At 40.9% G+C, this 20,677-nt stretch overlaps 1 protein-coding gene across 5 annotated transcripts in view; it reads right to left on the minus strand.

The window, feature by feature from the left end:
* The window catches only part of RAVER2 (ribonucleoprotein, PTB binding 2), a 33,936-nt gene extending 13,259 nt beyond the window's left edge, over nt 1-20,677 (minus strand). For 4 of the 5 annotated variants that reach the window (XM_074875831.1, XM_074875832.1, XM_074875833.1 and 1 more), the window contains exons 1-6: nt 20,501-20,674; nt 9,422-9,488; nt 8,467-8,936; nt 4,286-4,477; nt 3,248-3,374; nt 2,250-2,332 (exon numbers count right to left, since the gene is read on the minus strand). In XM_074875831.1, coding sequence (XP_074731932.1) covers nt 2,250-2,332; nt 3,248-3,374; nt 4,286-4,477; nt 8,467-8,936; nt 9,422-9,488; nt 20,501-20,674 — 1,113 coding nt within the window. Of the gene's footprint in view, nt 1-2,249; nt 2,333-3,247; nt 3,375-4,285; nt 4,478-8,466; nt 8,937-9,421; nt 9,489-20,500 lie in introns of all 5 variants that reach the window. The other variant, XM_074875834.1, reaches the window with a different exon arrangement.

Genomic DNA, 20,677 nt, shown 5'->3' on the forward strand with positions numbered 1-20,677 from the left:
AATATTTTCAAGCCTAGGTTGTGTCTCTGTGTGGCAGGGCCAAATTCCCTAGGGGAAAAACCACCCTATGCCTGTAATATGGTCTTCTGGACTCAGAAATGTGCAATTTAAAACAAAAAGTGTCGTATCTAGATTTGTTAAGCATCTGCTATTTTAATTGTCTTAGTGATTTGCAGTAGAAATTATCCAGGGCTGTTTATTGTCCCAAATACCAGCAGTTGTCCCTTCTAAACTTGGTTACATCAACAAAGAACACGTACAAGTTCAATTGAAAAACGTTCAGAAATACAAAAGTGGAAAATCAGTTTGGGTAGAATCTTCAGAAGGAAGTCTCTGGGTTAATAAAGATTTAATGAACTGCTGGATGACTGAGGAGAACACATCACTGGGAAAGTTTAAAATGCATGATTTTGGCACATGATAATTGTAGCTAAGAGTAATTAAAAGAAAGGAGTTGAAAGTCATGCTAACTCCAGAGTTGAAAGATTACTGGATGAATAACTCATTTGTTCAAATACCCCTCTATTGAATCTTTATGAACTGTTTTATAATGTTGTGGCATAATCATCCTAAAAATATTGTTTTTTCTCATTATATTACTTTACAAAACCTTGAATATACAAAAGCAAAACCAAGATATACAGGCAGCTGAATCAGTGCGCGAGTGGGGAGGTGGGGAGAGAGTCAAGCCAAGATACTGTGTGTTCCTCTATCTTGTCACAATACTGAATTTCAAGACAATAAAAACAGTGACCTGGTTCTCTGGCTTTAGAGAAAACTGAAATAAGTCATTGAATAACAGAAAAATGTGCCTAATAGAAGGAATTTGGTTAATCAAATACTTGTCAATAAAATTCAGGCTATTAGATCAGGTTTGGAGCTAATTAAATGACAGGAAGCTTCCTGGAAGAGAATTAAACTTTTAAGTCTCTCTAAAGAGAAAACATTAAGTTGTTTGGCTGCAGCACTCAAGCCAAAAACATTGGATCATCATCAATCACACTGTTAACTGTGTAAAACATGCCTGTCTCCAGCTGTGATTAGAAAACATTCCCACTGCCTTCCAAGGAAGCACAGGCTCTCCAAGGCTGAAGAGAGCAGCAGTAACTAAATATACCAATTGAAAATGTCATTTAAATAAAAGAAGTACAAGCAAAGAATTATGTATTTTTTAATTGTACAGGACAAAAGCAACTCACTGGATAGGGAAAAATTAAGTACTATTTATTCAAAATGGATATATCCACCTACCAGTTTTTAGCAGAAAAAAACCCCAAAAAGCTGAATGTACTTAAGGAGTATCTCTGCATTTTAATTTTTTGTTAAAGATCTATCAGTCTATCTTTGCCAAAAGAACAGCAGAAGTAAGAACTAGTACTTAAGGGGATTCTGTTTTTTAAATGGGAATTTCTGAAACATCAGAAATGGTAAGTCAAAGCGATTGACTCCAGTCCCTCTCAGGTACTTATGAAAACCCCCGCCATGAATACTGAAGGCAAATTTTGGCTCCTGGCAGAGCTGGAGAAATCTCTGACAGAACCTCAGTGCAAGGCGGAGGCCAGGCAGGCTGCTGGCCAAGTCAACTGCTGCAGGAGGAGTTCTGGTTGTGGGTGCTACTCTAGCATGTTCCCATCACCAATTTCTAGGGCAAACTCATCCCAAATATCCAATATAGTATCTTTCAGAAATTCTGGTGCCCATATGGAAGTCGTATCAACTTTACAGTGAACTACAGATACTCCGAGAACACTTAAAACAGCTTATAACCTTGGGGGTTTTTTGCCTAAGAAGTAACATCTGCAAATCACTATTTTTTATAGCATATATAGCACATTCTGGTCCCTGCAAGCTTCAAAATGAAGGTAATGATGCTAAGCTTGTTGGCTTGAATAAGAGAAAACAATCAAGTCTCTACAGAAAGTGTGTATGAGCAGAGAGAAATGGATGTGTCACACTCCTCGAGCGCTAATTTAAAGAGGATTTTTTTTTTTTTTGCCAGTAATGGCAAGCTGTCTCTACATTGGCAGGTGTTAGCAAATCAAAAGCTCAGTTAAGATAAAATAACTCACTTGTGGATAGTAAGCACAGTGTGCTCTTACATCCCCACAGGCATCTCATAGTCCTTTTCTCAAAGATAAATTTAATGAGAACACTTGATTTTAGTTGTAATTTCTTCAAACTTTGAGAATATTTTTCATGCTAAGACCTCCACAAATATGTATTTTGAGAAAAGTTTTTTGGTCACATACCTGATGAATTTTATTCAACTGCAAAAAAGGTGGGCCAACTGCTGAATTTATAAGGTGAGGTAAACCTGCAGATGCTCCAAGAACTGTTTCAAAAACACAAGACACAGTTGCAGTGTTTTATAAGTTAGGCAAGTAAAGAACGTTCTAAGACTTATTCTATATTTTTCAGATTTCATATTCACAAAACTTTCCAGCACAGTAAAATGAAACTTTTCAATACACTCAGCTTTGATCTGCAATTAGAGATGTATATTAGAGATGTACTTTCATGGAGCTCCTCCAAAGCTGAGAGTTTTGCTCCAAGATGCAGAAATGTCTGCAGTTGACTGCAAGACCACAGCACTATCTAAAGTGCTTTGAAACTTCAGCATTAGCTAAAGTGTTTCTTCACTGAAGTGTTCTCTTCACACACAGTTTCTGTGTATCTTCTGTCAGAAGATTATGTCACAAACTCTTAGCTGTCCCCCACTTGACTCTTCAAGTTATCTGTTCTCAATCCTGTTCCTAATACCTTCACCATTTGAAATATAGTGAGATTGGTTTTTATATGTTTATTCACATCCATCCTAGTGAGAAGGCAGAAAAATGTTTTTGGCTAATGCTGTGTACAACTATGGTAGCATCCAAGTGAATAACGATTTACATTGAAATCAATAGGAGAAAGACTCAGGCCGCAAAATTCAGATCTAAAATCAGATTTAAACTCGCCATTTCTGTGATGTCTGCAAAAGACTTTTCATCTTAAACCCATTTCTAATACAAACATTCAGAGTTAATGTGAGGGCATTTTTAGGTTACACTAAATTTGATCCAAACACAATAGTGTAGCAATCCACCTCTTGCTTTTGCTTTCATAAATGTGAAAGTGTCTACACAAACACATCAAAAGAGTGTCTGTACAGATTTTAAAATAGTATTCCTGCTTCTCTCCTTTGTTAAAAGCCTTGTATCACTAAGAACAGGGTTTGTTTTAAAAAAAAAAACAACAAAAACCTTACCAGGTTTAACAGCATGTCCACGCAACTGGGGCTGCAGTAGCATTTGTAACATTGCTGGATTATTAAAACTTTTCATAATCTGCACTGGATTTGGCTCTGGAAGCAAGCCTTTCCTATTGTTCCTCATCTCCAATTAAGAGAGAGAGAAAAATGTTAGAATCAGGACAAAACAAAGAATACATTTCAATCCCTCAAACTTGTTTGATGGTAATGGGCACATTTCTTTTTACACAGAAAAAAAAATTTTCTTCCCTATTTCCTGCTCTTTTCCATGCTCCTTTTCCCTCAAATGAAATGCCTAACAAACTATTCCCCCAAAACTTCAAGCACATTATTTTTTCTGAGACACATTTATTTTTTTCCCTTAAACTGAGACAGTTATCAAAAGAGGAGAATGTGAAAGGCACTGTTAACATGAACACCACACACTATCTTGTAATAGCACCACCCATCTCTCTCACGAAGATGTGGGCTAAAGCCAGCCAAAGTAATAAGACTGTTCTGCTTCTCTGTTTAAGACAGCTTCATGTAACACTTATCACATCCAATTTTCTAGGAAGTAATCTGATAAGACATGTGGATGTAAAAAGCTTTCTTCTATATCAACCATGAAATTAAATGATTTCTCCTACCTTGAAATTTATCTTAAAATGGACAAATTCTTGCCTCTCTGTTTTAAACCAAGTTTTAGCTTGTCAAATGACTCCACTTCCAGTTACTTTTGTTTTGAACTGGAACAATTTCTCTTACAGAAAATTAAATTTACTCAAATCCCAGAGCTACGTAAGTGTAACTCTGTGGCATCTTAAGGCCATATTTTACCCTTCCTCCTTGCAGTACATGGCCATGCTTTGCCTATGAAGGAGGTTGAATTGGGCTGACTAGATTAAAAAAAAAAAAAAAAAAAGGCTAATTCTTCAATTCTTCCAAATGCTCAGCTCCTTTTCCTAATGCAAAGCAGCTGAATCCCTCTAACCCAACTGAGGCTGCTCAAGGTGTATCAAACTCATTCTGAAAACAGATTTGCAAATATCTCACCATCCTTTGTGCTGCTATAAGTGCTGCTAACGTGCTTCTGCCTGGTGCTCCCGGAGCACAGTACGACACCTGGACTCTCTTCCCTTTGATAGTCATGCCATCCGTGACTTCTTGGACTTTCTCTGCCTGCTCTGCAGTTTCATACTCGACCACTGCGAAGTCACCAATACAACTGTCTTCATCCTGAGCAAACTGAAACAACATTTCACAATACACTGTACAAAATGAAGAATATCAGGAATTGCCTTGCAATATTTTCACCTATCCCTTGCAAAAATACTTTGAAAACGATTGACACCTTATGTGAATGCCTACCCAAATCAGTCTGTTTCTCAAACGTGCTAGATGTAAATTGAATACCCTATTTTCAGATGCTATTTGGCATGCATGCTCTATCTACTTGAATTACCACCTTCACTTCAATCTGGTCTCATGGGGAACCTGAGCTATGAAATGTATTTAACACATATTTTCAGAATAAAGAATGAATGACAAGGAAATTGTAAATACAGCTGTATGCTACAATATTTTTTATTTGCAGGATAATAATTATAAACTCATTATTGTTCAATTTTTAAGCCTACAATAATAAAAATATCATTCACCAAACTACATGATAGTTGTTGAAACATGTAACAATGCAAATTCCACTGATACATACTGCCTTTTAGGAGAATATGAAGTCTGTGGTTGTATTTAATGCCAAGAGAAGATGCCAGACTGATCAATCAAGCAGACTGGAAACAGGCTTACGTGTCAAACAATGCTCTGTCCTTTGTTTGCAGAGTTTTATAGCAGAATGAGCAGATTTAAATCAAACAAAAAAAGGGGGTGAGAAGGGAGGGAATAAAGCTTAGGCAAAAATCTCCAGTCCCAAAATGAACAGAAATGATATACAGATACTAGCTCTGATGTGGAAGAGAGGAAATCTCCTCTCGATTTCACTGGATAAAAACAACTAATTCCAAACTATTAGGTCCCACAAACTTACAACTGAAATATAAATCTCAAAGACTTTGAAGAAAAAGAAGGTAGTCAGATCTTTGATGCCACTGTTAAAAAGCTGGCCTCTGGGAAGAGCTCTGGAGAACTCACATGTTTTGACATATAAATATACACATAGATATGTATATGCTGTATGTGTGTGTGCGCCTATGTGGAGAAGCATTATGTTTTATTTTGACATCATTTTAGCTGCACTGGCAAAGACCTGAAGTACCTGTGAAAAGAATGGTTTGCAGCTATGGAACATATTGTAGTTTTGTGCACAGTTAAAAACTCCTTAACATGTGAACAGTTTCAGCTACCAGTATTCTTGCTAATGGATCAGGAATTTTTAAACTTCCCAAGTAAACAGGTACTGAAGAAAAGCCCTCTGCCCCTATCTGCATAAGAGTAGAAACCTCCTTGTGATAATTTAAAGTTGACATAAGAAAGGAATGAGGTTTTCTGGTCCATTTTGTTGAAGCAAAGGGCATAACAAGTGCTAGGAAAAGCCATTTTTCTAAGACCCATCTATAAGTATCTGGCTTCAGCTCCTCCTGGCAGAACATTTCTATTGTCAATAGAGGAGAAATCAAACTGATTTCAAAAAATGGTAACTTTGGAATAAAATGAAATAAACCGGAGTTTATTTCATGAATTAAGCTAAGAATTTTAGGTAAAAGATCATAGTTACATGATGAAATACTGCATCAGAACTAAGCCACGGAAGCAGCACAAGACAGCTACATTCAAGAAGCCATACCAGGAGATGGGCAAAATGGTCAAAGTGACCTTACTGGAAGGACAATCTGAGCACAGGAGTGGTGTGAAGGCTGGACTGGCCAAGATTAGGAAACGGAAGGAAGAGAGAGACTGTAGTCACAAAGACGTAAAATAACAAGAGTGTGAATGAAAATTTTGTTTTTCTAAAATGCATTCAGTCTCTCAGGAGCAGCTTTCCAGACAAAGGCACTTCTAGTCATTCTCTATTGAAATTCCCTTCCCACCCAGGCTTCTGCTACCCTGTCCTCTCCTAGTTTCCCTCTTATATCTCTACCCATCATGTCACACCCCCCTCCTTGCTTTTTCCACACTTTCCTCCTCCTTCTCATTCTGTCTTCCTCCTTCTCCTTCTGTCTTCCTCCTTCTCCTTCTGTCTTCCTCCTTCTCCTTCTGTCTTCCTCCTTCTCCTTCCTTTGTACTTAATTTTTAGGTCATCTCACTCATAAAACCGTAATTAATTACACTATTGTGATGAGAATTCATCCACTGTCTTCCCTTTTTCATCTATCAAATTTGAACTACTTGTTTACCTGCCTCCACCCTCTTATCTTCTCTCTCTGGAGGGCTGCTTCCCCCATTAGCCCACGAGGTTTGTCTCCATCACCCACCCATTACACCTGCAAACCAGCACCTCTGCTGCCTCTCTCCCTGCCAGCCCTCGAGGCAGAGCCTCCCCTACCTGTCAGTACTCGTGGGGATGCCCAGTGGAAACATGAGGCATGATTGAGAATAAATCGCACGTTTATTCTCTGAGAATCTCTGAGAATAATTCATAAGTTATCATAAATAAACCTATTTTTCTTCTACTATCATACTTCTACAATCTACCTATTAGTCTATGACACAGTGTGTTTATGTAAGTGATAGGTAATATGAGAATGTGCCAAGAATGTTCTCTTGGATATATTTTTGACTGGGTGGCTATTTCCCAATTCCAAAGCATACTGTTTAATTCCTGGATTTTCTAGAAATATGTATTTAGTGCCATTTACTGATAGAATGCAGACATAGACCCTCCTTGTCTACACCAGGTGTGACACATTATCATTACGATTTAAGAAGGAAGGTAAAAGTCAATTTTTAAGTGCCTCTAACTGCACAGTAGAATACTGTTAGTGAAAACCACCTTTACCAAAGCAGCCTGTTATTCTTTGAACTTCAGAATTTTTAAAGGATGTTGAAAAATTGTTGGGGGTGGGGGCTGGTAACAGTCTCCGGATTATCTGACAGCTGGGAAAAAATCCCTGAAGTAAAAGACTTTAAAAGATCAATCTGTTTAGCTAATTAAACACAGATTGAGCAAGTGACTTCATTACAGCATTTAATATGTTCTTACTGGAAGAAAACAGTGATGAGCAAAGGCTCTTCAATTTAGTCATCAGGGAGGTGAAGCTGAAGCCAGATACATTCAACTGAGAAAACAGACACAAGTGCAAAATAATAAGGGACAGGCAGTTCCTGGAAAGAGTTACTTCCAATTTATGCATCTCCTGGTGTATCTGGATCAAGCAAGTATAAGGATGTGCTTTAGCCAACTCAATTACTGGGGCTCCAACAGAGCACTAGGGAAAATGTGATGGCCTGCAGGTGGTCAGACTAGACAGCCGGATGGACTGTCCGGTCTTAAGATGTGAGAATCTCTGGTTACTTATCCTTGAAGCTAACCCCTGAGCAGCCTTCCAAGATACTTAAGGAAAAAAAAAAAAAACAAAACAAAACAAACCCCAAGCAACTGAAATCATACTCAACTGTGTGACTTTAAAGCAAGCTTTTTTTCTGCTGCCTAGTATCTCACAAGCCATGATCATGATGAGAAGGAAACCTTTACATTTGCCAAGGCTAGTAAGGATCTACCTCTTCTGTACTTTCAAGCTTTCCAAAAGATTTAGCACTTCTATCGCTGGCAAGCCCAGCTGACTACAAGATCCCAAGCCTACAACCTCTCCAGTTAAGGAAAAAACACATTAGATACTATATATATTAGTTTCTTACATATATTAATTATATACATGTATATATATTCTCCATCATCTAAACTGTTGCACTTGTGGTATTCATACACTCTGTCTTTCTTTACTGAGCAATAAAACCATCATCAGTGTTTATTTTAAAAGCTCTCTAAAATATTTCTAAAATTATTTTCAATAAAATACGTAAGGAGGGGATGTCTTATAAACATTTTATTGGCACTTCGTGGGAGCGGTCTCCTGCAGAATTCCCAGATGACATCGACCGATCACTGCAAACCCATACCAGTACAGCATCTGTACCACATCATATATCACAATGTAGATGCATAGCCATTCACTACTTAATGGAAAACTAAAAGGATAAAACAGCAAGCAGCGAAGATGCAAATACAGAGCTACTTAACTCATGACCATGATCTTCCAAAAGATACAAATTCAACATACCTGGCAGAAAATAGGTTTATACTTCAGTGAGAAAGCTTGGATCAGTTCTTTTGAATCAGCGTAGTCTTTTTGAAGTTTATCTACACAAAGGCACTTGGAGTGAATAAGATTTGTCGTCAGCTGGTTCACATCCATCCACTGTGCAAAGAGAGTGCTCTCGTCTAACTGTTTCCCCAGAAGTTCCAGTCTCGCCTTTGCAGCAGAGTCCTTCTTCATATATTCCACAAAGCCATAGCCCTTTGAATGGCCGGTAACTTCGTTATAGACCAAGAAACACCTCTCGACATTGCCATACGCACGCACAAGTTCTTCAAACTCTTCTAACGTAAATGAAATGGGCAAATTGGTAATACACAGCAAAGCATCTGTTGGTTGGAGCTGCACGGATATCTCTTTCCCCCGAAGAGAATGCTGGTGAAATTTCCGAATCGCGTTTTGAGCCTGCTCTCCATTAAACAGAGTGACAAATGCTGTAAGAGACCAAAACAAGTTACGTCACCTAGCACAGCTACAGAGGTGATTACTGTATCTCTCCCTCCCCTCAAAACCCACCAGTGTAAGTCACAGGAAAAATAAAAGAGTTTGGGATTTACCCTGAAGATGCAATAGACAGAGATATGCTGTAATATATATTTTACAATTTGACATTATCAACTGGATGTCATGAGTAATTAACTCAAAGAGTGACTATAGAAACACAGATACACACAACCTCACTACTTGAGGTTTAAATTTTCTACTGAAGTCAACACATTACTGATTCTACTGAATTTCTTTGATGGTGACAAACTGTGCAGCCAAAAAAGGCACTGAGGGACGATCAAGCTATGCGATGGCAGAGAAGTTGATGACTTCATACAGAGAAGTTGATGACCTCATACATGGCAGATGATGTTCCTCACTAGTTTCATGACAGAACTGAAACGTGTGACACTGGCAGATTTTAAGTTCTTACCTGTTCTTTTATTTCTGTCCACATAACAATACTTGATTTCATAATCTTTAAATAAGTCATGGATTTCCTGAAAGACAAAAGTACGAGTAACATCAGATAAATAATTCACCAGACCAAATATGTGTATAAATTCATCTTCATTTAAAAAAAAAAAAAAACCAAACCACAACCAACAACCCAAAACCAAACCAAACTCAAAATCTTTCCCAATAAACAGAAAATTTCACCATAGAAACACTATCAAATATTTGTTTTTAAAAGCACTGGTTATACTACTGCAGCAATGTTTTTATCTCATATAAAAAATCGGCTTACTGAATTTGATTAATTTACTTTTTGTTATATAAAGTCACATAAGCACAACAGGGTATCCTGTTGACTGTCTTTTGATAAAGATGAATAACATCACAGTTTCATTAAATAGCAAAACTCCCACAATTTCTCCAAAGTGCAGCTAGCATAGTTAAAATACCACACAGACAAGAAATACCAGCAACATCACATCATGCAGTTTACTGAGGGAGGGCAATGCTGTCATAAAATGCAACAGTTGCTTTAGTTTCCTGTAACTGCTCAAGTTCACTTTAACAGATTTTCACTCTTTTAATAATGAATGCTCTTTCAACCAGCAGAAAATTGTGCCCAGAATAACCCCTGGGAAGTATCCTCTATCAATTACTGCACAGATGCTCAACGAAGAATCAATCCCAAGAGCATTATTTCCTCCCATTAATTAATGGGGAGAGAACAGGGGTATGGGAGGAGTGGGGTAGGAGCAAGTGTAAGAGGTGTGTACCAGTTTGCTGTGGCTATTCCCCAAGAGCAAGGTGTATGCACATGCCCCACAAAAACCATGAAGAATTATCAGTTCAGCGGCAAGAATGCAGAGGTGAACATTAATCATCCCCAAGGAGAAACCAGGAGTAGTAACCTGGATGTAAGTATTCTTTTAGTTGGATAAATCCCACACACAATAGCAAGAGACCATGTGAGTAAGCAAAATAATCAACCAACTTTGTCTGGAAGTTTAATTGCGAACAGTTTCCAGTAGCCCAGTCTACTTGCCAGTTTGCTAATTCAATATATATAGCCTAAAGGTTAATTGGGTTCTCCATGACTGGTATCAGGTGCATACCTTTTAGTCAAGCGAGCACCAATCTCTAGTTTCACTAGCTAACAGCTGTCAAATACTACATTAATAAAATATGGCAGCGTTTCTCAAGCTACCAGCCATCCTCTAATCAGATGTGATCAGGATGTGGTTTCTGAAAAGCAAAATACGCCAGGCACAATTCAAAGATTCAAGTCAGGTAGGGGATTTGACAATGGACACCTCTCTAACGAGAATTAGATGGTAGTTCATTCTCAGTCACGAGAGACTGGGAAGACACTTTGCACAGAGTTCCTGTACTGTGGCACTGAAGACTCCAAAGAAGTTATTTCTGTCCCACTTAGAAAGAAAGGGACATATTTACCTTTTTTATTTCCTATTTTACAAGAGTAACACTGGAAGTTTTATATAATGATTGTAGCAGGAAATATTATTTCAAACACCTTTGAACGCTCTTTTGAAAGTCATCTGTGACTCAGATGATTTCACGTGATTTCCCAGTAACTGTCTGAAACCTTAATTGAGAGGGAAAATAGCCTGTATTGCACCTATCTTCGTGGGATGATTATGAGGTCTCATGTAAAAAATGATGAGAACAGAAGGAAGATTTAAAATTAAAACCTAGTTTAAGCAAAGTAATTTTAATAAAGATTTAACACTGATTTCCACAGGTTGTTGCAAACGCTGCCAGGGTTGTGCAATGGGTTCTTCTAGGAAGGTGCTTGTTCTTGTGCCCTCATGGCCCCTATGGCAGGGCTGAGACCTTTACCTGTGGAATTGGGTTTGTGTAGTATTTCAGTGAAAGCATTTTTCACATAAAGACCATTTGTGACAATTTACAGAAATAAAACACACCACACCGACTCTTAAGCAAATGTATACTCCTTCGAATTAAACATATAGGTAAGTATCTGTGAAATACCTGTCTATGTTAGGCTAAGATTCTTTATAACATTTTCAGAAATACTAAGTCGGCTTTTGAACTCGGGCACTTCTCTAAACTTTACCTTCAATGTCCTTCAACATGTAGGTCTGTTAGAAAAGAATGAACACTCCTACCATTTCAATGTCGTTAACAGTTTCTATTCCTGACACCTCAGAGCAGAACTGCCAGGGAAAGCAACAAGAACTTGCTGTTCCTAACCAGGTTCAGCTGTGCACCACCAAACAGCACTCACAGTTGGTCCCTTTGGGGTAAGCAGTTACCCAGTATTTGGGCCGGGAAGGAGTGTTTACTCTGGGAGGAGAAATGGGTCATCCAAGTCAGGTATATTCTCTGGTGCGACCCTATTAACTTCCAAGGAATGTAAGCAGAGGGCTGTTTCCCTGAGCACGGCAGAAACAAACAGCGGTGGTTCATTCCCCGTTCCTGACCTCCTGACAGCGGCTCGCCAGCTCGTTCCCCAGGGGAGCCCGGCCTCCGCACCCTCGGCCCAGCTACACCAGCCCTCTCCCCATATTGGGACCTACCTCTACCCCTTCGCACAGAAGCTGTCAGCCCCCACCCACGCTCTGTGGCAGGAAAACCTTTCCCCCTCCCGGGTCAGCCTTGCCATGGCATCGCTTTCTGCTGGGCAGCCACATGAGAAAGGCAACGCGAGCGCTCACTGCTTCTTATTACATGAGGTGTAATAAAGCAGTAGTAATAAACTCAGTGGTGGTACCACCCGCGAGCAGTGACTGCCATCTCCAGTGCCACCACTTTGCCCACACACACAATACCCACATCCAAACATCTGGTGACCAAGCCTGGACACTATTAGTATTTTTTCCACATAACGTTTACAAAACTGCTTATCCTAAAGGATTTTTTCCTCTTTTATAAATGAATGAATCTACTAGCCTGAAAAAAACCCAACTGACTGACAATTACCACAATAATCATCATTTAATGGAATCATACTAAATCTAAACAAAATGGCAACATCCACTATCACGGGGAAGGTCTAGCTGCCATGAGCATCACTCACTGAACATCAGGCTAGATTATAGTATTTTGACAACAAAAATTATAAGTGGTTATAAAGCTATGTGGCAGGCATACAGCGGTCGCACATCCCGCGACGTATCCAACACAAACACTCTTTATAGCTGTGCCTATCCTGACCCTTAATTATTGCACCCCTACGATCGTCTCGTCGTTGGCTCATGAACCAGATGTAAAACTCAGCACCAACTCTTGGGCACCAAGTTGTGTCTGTACCTGGGCAAAGTCCCTGCCAGGCAGCTCCTGGGGGATGTGTCCCTGGTCAAAGCAAGGATGAGCCGTACTGCAGAAAGGGAGAGGAGGAGAGGAAAGAGAGGAGAGAGCCAGTTCAGAGTACCAGCAGTTGCATAAACACATGGGCCATGCCAGCAGCTCTAACTAAACATCTTGGAACAGAAATGTAACCAATAATGCTTAGCTACTATACAGCCCCTTAAATCTTCAAAGTTCTTAAAAGCAGACTTTGAAAGCTAGTTAATCTTACCAACAGTAAAAATTAAAATCCTAACTAGAAAACAATCAGTTCATACTTTAGCAGAAAAAGCAAACCCAAAAAAGGGAAAAGTTTAAGAGAAACCACTAGTAAACACAGGCTGAATATACTTTAAAAAATGTGTTATTTACTACTACGAGAAATGTGGTCTTGAAATACTTCAGTTCTTGGCCTGTCCTGTCTTGTCTTAGGTAGAAAAACTGGCAACATGAGTTTTTACCACATACTATCAATTTGAAATTTGCATCTCTCAAACGGAAAGAATGCCTGCCTTAGAGAGGATCTGTCTTTATGCTTTATTACCTGCATTGTTTTAGACGCAAACAAGAAAGGGAGTCATTAAAAGGCACATTTGCCTTATTTATTGAATTATTAAGGTTCATTGTATTATTTCTAATAAAATCAGCTTTTCATATTCAGCATTTCATATCCAGCATTATTTTTAATAAAATCAGCTTTTCATATCCAGCATTTCATATCATAGTGCAAGAGAAGAAATACTCAGTCATCACCTGGAACAATATACTGTAAAGCCTACAGCACCCTAAACCCAAGTATTTTTGTCTTTCTAGATGTAATACTGAATTGTGTTATTCTGGCAATAAAAATATTTAACAATTATAATGGTGCCTGGCCAGATTTCTACAGTGAGCTTTAGTGGTGTTTCCAATATCAACAGTGTACAAGCCTGGTCTATAACTTGGCTCTCAGTAAGTAGCTGAAGACCTAAACTTCACACACATATTCTTGAAACAGGAGTCAATTATGTTTTAAGTAGTTGAAGTAAATAACATGCTTGGCTAACCAAGAAGTTTTAAATCATCTCATAACTAAAAAAGAATTTGTTTCCATTTGTGCAGGCAGAGCAGGAAAGAAAAGGACTTCTCAGGAAAAAGCTTTACATTTACAAATAATATAATGGGGTGCTGATTTAATTCAAATTTTAGACCACTACATCTTTAAGTCCATGACACGACACATGGATTTCACTGCAGATATAAAAGGAAAAAAAAAAAAAGAAAAGTTCTGCTGTGGAAAAAAAAAAAAGATAGTAAGCACTGCTAGTGAAGGAAAATCCCAGAGATTCTGTTGGGCAGTAAGAAGTGGAGTACATAGCACCAACAAGAGGGTTAGATAACAAAGCACAAGGACTAATGCAAAGTGCAATTTTAAATATCTCCTGTCTCCTAATGACCACAGAGGTAGGAGTTCCTCAAATTCTCACCAACTGAGCATCAACCACCAGATAAATCCTCCTCTGCTCCTAACAAGCAAAATTTCACACAAAGATTGGGCTCATCATACCGTATAGTATGTTCTCTTTTTGATAAATTTTCAAGTGTTTTTCAATGTTGTGTTAAAGAAAGTTGATGATGAAGATGAGCAATGGCTGTAGGATCAAGTCTAAGATGTGTAGCAGATGTCTACCTGCCCAGGCAACCAGGAACAGTGAGCGCTGAGGTGTGCCCTAAAGATTTTGCTTAGCACATTCCTCTTCACTGCCACAAACAGTCACAAACTATGAAACCTGAACTAAAATCAAGCCTGTAATTCTAGGCCATAAACTGCCTTTGGGGCAAACCTTCTTTGTTTAAGAACTGACTCTCACTTTTGTAAGTTCATACCCTCCAAAGATCTTTACTAAAGTAATATAAGAAAACATTAAGACAGAAGAACAACAGTTTCTCAATAAACTTATGACAGACATGGAATGAAAAACATTTCTCTGATCTTCCAGAGACATAGTGTGTTGGTAAGATGAACACTATGGGACTGGAAATTAATTTCATCAGCCTGGGTATGCTGGGCAATATGCAAGCTAACAGAAAGATGAAAAAGACATCGAAGAGGTAACATAAGAGAGCAAGAGCACAAAGTAAAAGGAAAGCAATAAAGAAACTCAAAAAGCACGTACATCCTAAGGCATGAGAGCTACTCACTATCCTGCAAGTATGCCTTTCATGTTCAGTCAGTGTGACGGAGGACTAACTAAAACACAAAGGCCCCTTCTACTTAAACGTCTGGCATACAGCAAATTGGGAGAGAGTACTTCCTCAAATCATCACAGTTCATTAAAGGCTTTCGATCAAAAAGGAACAAGGAAAAATTGTGGCTAATCCAGGGACAAAGAAGAAAAAAAAAAAAAACCAACCCCACCAGAAATAGCATCATGCTAAGCAGTAACTTGTCCTTTGATCAGGAACAGACACCGGTGAAAAAAACTGGGTGGGTACATCAGGTCTCAAACTGCAAAATAAATCCCTATCCCGGGTGAACTGCACCAGTTTCTTATCAACAGCTAAATGTTTCATCTTTCTTTAGAGTCTGTTCATGCCAAAGAACAACTACAGGGTATTAAAATAATTAATCAGCCCTACTTTACTTCATGTCCTACATTAAAGTAGAACATCCCCTCTATAAGATTTATTTCCTAGCCTCAGATGTTAAAGAAGAAGAGCGGAAATGTGAATGTAATATGGTGGCACTTAAAGATAATGAAGCACAGAAAAAAATGGTTGAAAGCAAGTGCATCTTCCACAGCACTGGCTCCTTAGCTGCAAGAGGGGAATCAAAAAGTGAACAGCCCTCGTTGATCAGCTAATCTTAGCAGCGATGACCGGAGCTTTTGCTACAGATCTTGGTAATAATTAGCAAGAAAGATAACCCAAGGTCTTTTCCTCCTGACAGCTACTCCATGGGATACAAACTGGTATGCCAGGGTACCAGACTGCTGGTTACGTCACAGTTACGAGCCGCTGCTCCCGTGGAAGTTAATCAGACATAAATAAGGAACCACTAACAGTGAAAATACAATGACTTGGGGGAAATCAAAAACAATTCGTCTAATCCATTGAGGTAATTACAAAAACCAAAACAAACAGAAGCTGACTTGCCATACAATACTCCAGCAAAATAAAACCTCCCGTTTAGTAAGGTACAACTTCACTTACATTCTGGTCATCCCAAAGTTCTTTCCAGTAAAGAAGAAGTTATCCTTTCCTTCCCTCCCTCTGCCCAGAGCAGTCCTCCTGCCTCTCAGAGCAGTTTTATCATAGTTCCAAGGACCTTCAATTTGCAATGCATGCCTTTGAACACTGCACCTTCCCCGTCGTATGCGACTGCGTTCCTTGCTACTGAAATGGAGGAGTTGATTCATCAGAGACGACGACGGTTCAGGGAGATGCACACACAACAAGGCAATCGCAAGAGAGGTCCAACCAAGAGATTGCTAATTCACTGCCAAGCACTGACCAGAATAAAGTGAACAACTACAACGAGGCTTACCTTTAGGTCTCTTTGCAAAGATTCTTGATATAAACATCAGTCTTACCACAACACTGCATCAGAGGATATTACTGCCAAAAAGGACAGACCCACTATCTGACATTTTCCAAAAAGACCGACACCAACGGGACAATCTTGCCTGTCTTACTGTAAAACGTCACATATCACTGCCCTGCTAGGATTCCTTGAATCCTGCTCATCCATCCTTCATCCTAATGAAGCCATAAAATGATTACTCTGGTATGAGCAGATGGGGGATGACACTTCCCCACTCTTGCAAGAAGAATTGCAAGTTAGAGGAGTATGTTCTGCAAAGGCTGCAGGAGGAGAGAGGATTGTTGCTCCAGAGAGCATGTCCTGTACGTGAAGGCTGGTACACAGTGCTGCGTTCTTGACACGAGCAGCGAAGCTCCACAGAGGAGCAGGAGGAAGGCCTCTTGTGACCCTCCATGCAGCCTGGTCCACACTCGGTACCGAATTCTCTTTTTAAGACAGCAGGGCTACAGTATCACCTCAAAATCTGAAGTATATTCAGAGTAACAGCTGGGGGGTCCCATATTCTCAGCGTGTGTTACCAGATCACACCTCTCCCAGAGCTTCAGAGCAAGAAGATGTGCGAAGATGTGATCGAGAGGAGAAGGAAAGCCCCGAGTAGAACAAAATACTAAGCAGATTTTTAATATAGTTCACATCCAGCTACAAAGACAGAAAAACGTCAGATTGAGGGAGGGAAAACATGACATTAGTTAGGACAGGAGTTGATCCGGTAAGCTGTTTAACTCACGGCTCTGACCCAACTAACAGGAATCAGAGCAGTGACAAGTGCATTTCTATCTAATTTTATAGGTTCAGCAATGTAAAAAGTAACAAAAATATGACTGTTCGGATATCAGTGGTGCTTCATCTCAGGATTTAGAGAGGTGACAGCAACAGCATACGTCCATTTTTAGGTCATAATCACAGCACACGTTTGATAATGTGCACAGTTCAGGTACTGTGCTGGAGGAATCAGAGGAGAATGAATATGGGGAACTAACTGGCAGCTCTGGAAGACTTCACCGTGACAGGTCAGTACAAAATTGATTGACTTGCCAACTAAACAGTAAATGGAGACTTTGCCTTCAAGAACAGTGAAGGTGCTAATGAAAATGTTTACCGCAGCTCTGTCACAAAAGTACATTTCTCCATGTCTGTAGTAAGAGAATTGCCTGAAGAAATACTAATCCTGCAGGTACATATTTGCAGGTGGAGCTATAAAGCGCAATGCAGAAAGAATCTTCTTGAAATAATTTTGACTTAATTTGTTCCCCCCTTTGGATTTGTTTCATACTGACACTCAATGAAAAGAGCTCGTAGGGAATGCTGACTGACTTGGTGTGACAGACTGCAAAGTGTTTTCTTCAGGCTGTCCTTCCTCCTGAAAACAGGCTTTGGATTTCCTTAAGAACACAGATGTTGCCAAATGCATTTAGAGAGAAATCCCACTTGCCAAGATGCAAACATGGGCAACCTTTGTTCCTTAACAATAGCTACCCAGCACCTAAAGTGCTGAACACTTCTGACACTTAAAGATCTCTCTGTTTGGTTTCTAAGATTACAAACCTGTGGAAGTCTCTTTCTGGTTCAGAAACTTCATGGCTAAGGTACATTTGTTCTGTGGTCTTAAGAGTGATTTTTTTTTTTAATTCAGTTTACCACAGGTGGAACCCCAAAGGCAACAGAAGATTACAAGTGCAATAATAAATAAGAAAAGTTAATATGTAGCTACAACTGGCAGAGGAAAATGTTTGTTACCTAATTTCACCAGAAAACAACTGGAGTTTTGTTCTCATTTGGAAGATGATGTACCTTCTGACAAAACTGAACATCTCCACCAATCTGTATCAGCAGAAGCGTCATTTCTTGCTTGACAACTATTTTTGGTAAATCTTGGCCTCACTCTTCAGATAATAACAATGAGTGATAGCAAACCCAACACCCCAATGATTACAGATGAACAATTACATTTATGAAAACCTATTCTGGAAGACTTTGCTGCATTTTAATTATGTTCATCTCTTCCTTGATGGCAAATAAACCGGCCAGGTTAGCAACAGTTTATCTGATTTTATTTGGCTAATCAATCATTTCAAGAAGAAAATAGCAGACAAAACACCTCCGCACAGTGTTTACCAAGGGCGTTAATTTGAAATAAGAAATGTTAAGTTTCATGGTAATTTTTGGAAATGCACAACAGCCAAATACACTGATATACTTAACATGCCTGACCACAAACATACTTCTCCTTTCCAAAACTGCTCCAGGACAGGAACTTCCTCTCTATAGCATGCCTATTCTGCCTTTACATGCCAAAACCAATAGCTCAACAATGTTAAAAATTAAAATGACATCTTTTGAAACTGGATTTCAGGATCTGTACATGGTGGTACTGTTCTAGCCTAGTAACAGGTGAACATTAGAACCTTACGGATGGAGACAAAAGCGTCTAAGTGTTACTTTTAAGTCATCGAAACAAAATGGCAAACTTCCAAAACACTGCATGGCTGCCAAACTGGACCTTCACGCTAGGACTTCCCTGTAGCATTATCTGACCAAGCAACGCCTAACCTGATGGCTCCCATACAGGTGAGATGTGCTTTTAACCAGTCCACGTGGGAATTCATGAAGTACCTGCTGCGTGCAACAGGAGCAAGTAACAAGTTCGAGTGTCTGACAAAGGGATCCTGTTCCAGCTATCCACAGCAAGCATCTTGTGACATGCCAGTAAGCCCTCTCTGTCAACACAGTCACGCATGACAGCTTCTTGAAGAGACGATGAAGATTAGCTGGGTTTTCCAAGTTATGAGTTTGCTATTGATTAGGTCATTAGGTCGCTATAAATAGAGGTGGGGCTCTGCGTGTAAAACATCGTGCCGGATCATAGCAAAACTGTCATATCTAAAACCCTTAACTACCCATAATCAGACTACAGCACGGCCAGACAGACCGAAAGGCACCATATACGTGAGAACAAAACATCGAGAAGGGCAGTGGCAAGCCAGCTCGGTACTCTGGATCAAATTACACTGATCGCTGAAAGATTCTCTCGGAAATGAATGGTCCCTTTCTACCGGAGTTATGGAGAAAATGATAGTCTTCACGGCTGCACTTACCTGCAGGTAGTAAAATCGCCTGTGCATTACAAAGAGAGGGGAAGAGGCTCAGGGAGCAGTTTAGAACAAAAGCTGGAATTCCATTTTTTTATACTTGTGCATCAAGTTGAATATTTGGAGCAGGTAAAGATCTGGTAAGTGACCATGCAACTAAATCGCCTCAGAATCTCACTCACATGCATTAGGTTTAAGAGTTCACCGATTTTCTCCTCCAAATTGCAGTAATTTGAGCAGAATTTTCCTAAACCCCTAACCGATTGCGGCAAACTACTTTGTCTACACGCTGCTCACCTCAGGGGAAAAACATACAAAAAAAAATAGAACAAAAACCAGGCTTGAAGCTTTTTAGCTTTGCTTTTACACAGAAACGGGATGTGTTGAGGATGGTGAAGTGGCCCTACCTGCCCGGTCGGGTGAGCACACCGCTGCCACCTCACGAGCCACTAACGGGCCACACACACACCGGCCTCTGCTTCCCCTCAGGAGCAGCCACACAAGCGCTATTAGCGCGCTCATTAACGCTGCTAATTTACACACCTTGCCCCTCACAGCCCCCCTCGGGTTAGCCCCGGAAAGGGGCCCGCTCCCGGCTCCCCCGGGCGGGTAACGGCGGGCACCAGCACGAAGCTGCCGCGGAGCCCAGCCCGGCCAGCCGGCGCCGTCCCCCGCGGCTGAGGGCGACAGTTCCCGCCGCGGGGGGAAGGACAAGCCGGAGCCGCTCTCCGCAGGCACCGCGGCTACCGGCGGTAACAAAGCCATCTGCCCAAGAAGGCGCCGGGAGGAGAAGCCCGAGCCGGCCCGCGGCGGGAGGCAGGGAAGCTGCAGCCCCCCGAAGTCCCCCGGGGAGGGAGGACAAACGCGGGCCGCCCCGCACCTCCCTCACGCCGGCTCTGGGGAGCGGCTCCCCCCCCGCCGCCCCCGGCCCCGCTCCGGGCGCTTCCCCCGCCCCAGGACGGGCTTCCCCCTCCCCTGCCCCCGGGCACGGCCGGCCCGAGGCGCCGGCTGGGTCCCGCCACGCCGCCGGCCGGCTGAGGGGAGGCGGCGGCCGTACCTGGCTGCTGCTCTCGGCCGGCAGGTTCCTCAGCAGGATCTTGCGCCTGTTGCTCAGCTCCCGGCGGGTGCTCGCCAGGCGCCTCGCCACCTCCTCGGGGCCCAGCGGCGGCGGCCGAACCCCCCGCGGCGGCTCCGCGGGCAGCTCCGCGCCGCGCTCGCCTGCTGCCGCCATCTT

This window comes from Strix uralensis, chromosome 8 (genome assembly GCF_047716275.1).
Source record: "Strix uralensis isolate ZFMK-TIS-50842 chromosome 8, bStrUra1, whole genome shotgun sequence".
Taxonomy (NCBI): domain Eukaryota; kingdom Metazoa; phylum Chordata; class Aves; order Strigiformes; family Strigidae; genus Strix; species Strix uralensis.